The sequence below is a fragment of the Aedes albopictus genome, chromosome 1 (assembly GCF_035046485.1).
Source record: "Aedes albopictus strain Foshan chromosome 1, AalbF5, whole genome shotgun sequence".
In the NCBI taxonomy this organism is placed as follows: Eukaryota; Metazoa; Arthropoda; class Insecta; order Diptera; family Culicidae; genus Aedes; species Aedes albopictus.
Window position 1 is genome coordinate 243,453,060 of NC_085136.1, and position 4,473 is coordinate 243,457,532.

The following is a 4,473-nucleotide window of genomic DNA, read 5'->3' on the forward strand; positions in this document are numbered from 1 at the left end:
AACCCTTCCATAAATTTCCCAGGGATCCCTACAGCAAATCCATTACATTTCCACGGGAATTCCTAAAGAGATTCTAGGAATTGGATGGACAATAAGGAATTCCTGCAGAAATTTCTCTAGGAACTTATCCAGAGATTCTTTCAAATATTCCACCACAAATCTTCTAGGATATCCTTCAGAAATTAAACCAGAGTTTTCTATGCATTTCTTCAAGAATTATGCCAGTTGTTACTCTAGATTTCAAGGAATTCTTCCAGAAATTCCTTATTGAATTCTTCTAGAAGTTTCTGCAAGAACCCGTTATGAATTCCTCCAAAAATTCATCCAAAAATTCTTTCAGGAACTCTTCTATAGAGGCTTTTCCTCCAAGTCCTTCAGGAGATCTGCCCGGGTTGCTTTCTAAAAATATTATCCGAAGATTCTTCCAAGAATTTCCCCATACTTCCACTACAAATATCTCTATGAATTCCTCTTCCTTGTGGAATCTCTGGAATAAGTCCCGAAGATTTTGTTTGCACAATTCCTGGGTTTCTGAGATCTCTTGATAAATTGCTAGAAAACCAATGAATGGAGTCTCGAAGCAATTTCTACAGAAATTCCCAAAGAAGTCTGAAGAAATCCGGAAGGAATTCCCGGAGTTAGATATTGGAGGAGCTTCTGAAGTGTTACCTATTTGGAGTATCTTTTGAGCGAAATTCCTGAAGGAATTTCAAAAATTTTGTTAAACAAATCTCTAAAAAATAGCTGTAATTTTTTTTTGAGAGGCTTTCAGATTTTTTTTTTTTTTTTTTTCTTAAAATTCTCCATTAAATCTACAAAAAAAAACCTCGTTCAAATCATTTCTAGGATTGTTTTTAAAAAATACTAGAATTGCATTTGGAAACTTTGGGTGGCTCAAAAATTGCTAAAAAAAATTATTCCACACATTTTTCCTACCCACGCAAATGAACGAGGCGGTTCAGAGTTGATTGGTTATGGCCCCACAATGCAATATTTCCATAGAAAAAAAAAAGATTATGAAATAAACTCACCTCGTTTGTTGGCAGCGCAACTTTTCCAAATACTATGATAAGTGCTGGCGCAAGGAATAATGATAAAGTGCTGGTTTCTGTTGTCGGCAGCTAATGATAAATTTTCAAATCAATAACGAAAGAGTGAATACGGAGATGCATAATTAATTAAACTTCTGAGAGACGCAACTTCTTGATAGCTACTGTGTCCCGTTTGATAAGCTCTGAAATTAGAGAAAAATAAGTCTCCCCGTTATTATCTCTGGAGAAAGATGTTTTTGATTAAATATCTTACCTTTTTTGTATTTGAAAGAGCCAGTAGCAATACAAGATTCAACTATTCTGTGATGAACTTACTCAAGAATACAGTGAAAAATTGCTATAATATCGCTACTAAAGCATTGTCCACTTAGAATCCGGACGCATGACATATTTTCTAGAGGCCCTCTCAATGATCGCAATCTTCATTCTTTAACAGCAGTCTGATCCTACACTAGTCCTCTTTAAACGGTGAAAATTTCATCGATTTTCTTGCAACGAGTGAAAAGTTATTTCAGATTGAAGACAAGAGAAGGAAAAAAATCTTGCACAAACACGTTGAAAATTTAGCGTGGTCAGGTACGACAGTCGCAAAAAATGTTATTATCTCCAAAACCATTATGTGTTTTGTGCACAGATATTGTTAATCATGGCATAAAGAAGTGTACCCAGAAGATTAAAGCTTGGGCTCATTGATTTGTCTGCTTGGAATTCGAAGATTTGGCAAGAAGTTTGAAATCTGAGCATCGTTTTTTTTTAAAGCAAGATAATGAGAACAAATTTATACAAGGATGACAGCCTCAATAACCGCGTGCTGCTTTTCAAAAACGCACACAAGGGATCTATAGAGGTTCTACCTATTTCGATGATCTATCACGGCAGCCGGAGCCGTTCAGTGGTTTCGTCATAGAGGGATAGTGTTTATTAACGAAAAAACACTCAAATTTCGCGTTCACTCTATTCACCAAATTGCCTCTCATTTCGCAATAAAAAAAACTTTTTGAATTTTTTTTCGGAATCCTAATCACACTAATCAAAGCACTCAGGAAATTGCATAGGCGACCTGATGGTTGGACTAACATGCCGAAGGAGTGGATTCTAAAATTTACCACCGTTGTGCAGATTTTTAAGGAAGTTAACACGGAAAAAATGAGAAAATGTATTTGAAATAAAAATAAATAATTTCAATGTAATTTTTCCATGAAACTACAATGAATAATCTTTGTGATATGCTTTATTCCGTTGTCTGAAATGAAAAAATAGAAATTTTTAACGATTTCTAGATGGGATCTAGAACCGAAGCCCAAGCGGTAAACGCGCGGTTATTCAGCAAAAGTACGCTGAGGATGACGGGTTTGATTCCCGGTCGGTTCAGGAACTTATCGTAATGGGCACTACATATTATTTTTTTTTTTATTTCTTAGGCATAGAGTATCTTCGTGCCTGCCACATGATATACTGTACACCAGTGATCATCAGGCCTATTTTTTCAACTACTTGCATTTCTCCTCCTGGTTCAATTTGTGAATCATTCAACACGTTATTCTAGATTACTTTGGGAGTAGAACAACCTCCATAAGAAACATTGCGAGGAATTATACAGTACCATAGAGAACGGGGCATCACGTGTGGCCCGCGGGGCAGATTTTTGAGCATCGGTACAGATAACATTTATATGAAATACAGATTTTCCATTTGTATGAAAAACAGATTTTTCATCCAAATTTTGTATGGCATACAGATTTTTGAACGAGTGATACAGAAAATCATCTGGCATCTCTGCCCGCAGGTTATTTGGTTGATTCTCTGATTCTCAAGGGCAACACAACAATGTATGTAGTTTCAACAAGATTACACTTATAAGCGTTATAAATTTACACGATGAACAGGTCGTCACTATTCATTAAAACGGTTGACAAACTACTAGCAACGCACTCCATTGGACCACTTCACATCATTTGATACAGTTTCGTATTTGACGTTGACGATTTTGTGTACAAAACTTGGTTTTTAATTCCACGCTGATATCAAACATTGTAACGAAGCTATATTTCCCAATCCGACAGTTTCTTCAAGCATTTGCTTTACTTCTTCTTCAGTCACATTACGAGCTATATTGGAGATAAATAGTAACGTATTGGAGTTTGCTTTAGATTAGATGGTGAAGAATAAGGATATAAAAAGTTTCATTATTTTACCAAGTGGCAGTCATCAACAAGAACAACAAAACTTTCTCACTGACTAGCTCGCTTCAATCGTCATCTACTTCCTCATCGTCGCTAAAGTACGCACTCTTTCTGTACTTCACCCTCTTCGTCCCGCCCGACGTCGAGGCCGACGCTTCCATTTGACTCTCAGCAATCCTTCGCAAACGATCATCATCCTCCTCGCTGTCCCATCCGCTACCGCTTCCAATAGCACCCACCATCTCATCCGAACGTCTTTTCCCTCCACCCTTGTTCCGCACCTTGGCCGACCTCGGTGGCGACTTATCTCCGAGCACATTCCGCGGGCATTTGTAGCTCAAATGACCCTGCTCCCCACACTCGTAACAGCGGCTCTTGTCCGGATACTCACGCCTTTTGGCAAACTCGTCCGTCTTGCCGTTGTCCTTGGCAATGCTGACCTTCAGCGTGCGACCGAACATCTTCAATCGGGATAAGAAAGATGTTATAAATAGTTAAGTTGTTTTTGAACAAACTTTACCTCTACATTGTTCAGCGAATTGCAACACAGGTCTGCTTCCTTAGCGTTTGAGAAAAGAATGAATGCAACACCCCTGCTTTTGCGGGTTTGTTTGTCACGAAGAATTGTTACTCTTAAAAATAATAGGTACATACAAATTCATTAGAACGTTTCAAATTGTTTAAAATCATATTAATCATACCTAACAACTTGGCCAAACTTCTCGAAGATCTTCCGAACATCAATGTTAGTCAAATCGAATGGTAGACTCGATGCATAGACTGTGTTCTGTGTGGAAGATTGTGTCATCGTTTTACAGGATAAGAAATACTGATGTAGCACGTGTTCGAACCATTAATTTTCTGTTACGAATTTTTAATCAAAACTATTAATAAAATCACACTTTATTTTACCGCGCGAAACTAATCATAAACCGGATCGGGAGATGATTTGTTTACAAACAACGCGGTGTATATGTTCGAAATTCGAACATGTATCAGCCATGCGCGAGCTCGAACACAAAACAGACACATAAATAAAATGCAAGATAGAAATCATCAAATCAGTCAGCTGCTTTCGTTTCTAGATTTGCATAATTTGATTTATTTGACAAGTAATCATACTTAGGATGCTAATAGTCGATGCGGCAAGCGGTACTAAGCATGACAATGCTGAGGGTGACGGCTTCGATTCCCGTTGGATTCAGAAACTTTTCGTAAGAGAAATTTCCTTGACTTCC

The 4,473-nt window shown here is 37.6% G+C and overlaps 1 protein-coding gene across 1 annotated transcript; it reads right to left on the reverse strand.

Annotated features, from left to right (window-relative positions):
• Window positions 1–3,279: 3,279 nt before the first annotated feature.
• LOC109425240 (zinc finger CCHC-type and RNA-binding motif-containing protein 1) lies at window positions 3,280–4,221 on the reverse strand. The gene is made up of 3 exons (XM_019700483.3): window positions 3,937–4,221; window positions 3,756–3,867; window positions 3,280–3,696 (listed from the first exon to the last, which is right to left on the reverse strand). The coding sequence occupies exons 1-3, from the start codon at window positions 4,041–4,043 to the stop codon at window positions 3,301–3,303; spliced, it is 615 nt and encodes a 204-aa protein (XP_019556028.2). The 5' UTR covers window positions 4,044–4,221; the 3' UTR covers window positions 3,280–3,300.
• Between the last annotated feature and the right edge of the window lie 252 nt (window positions 4,222–4,473).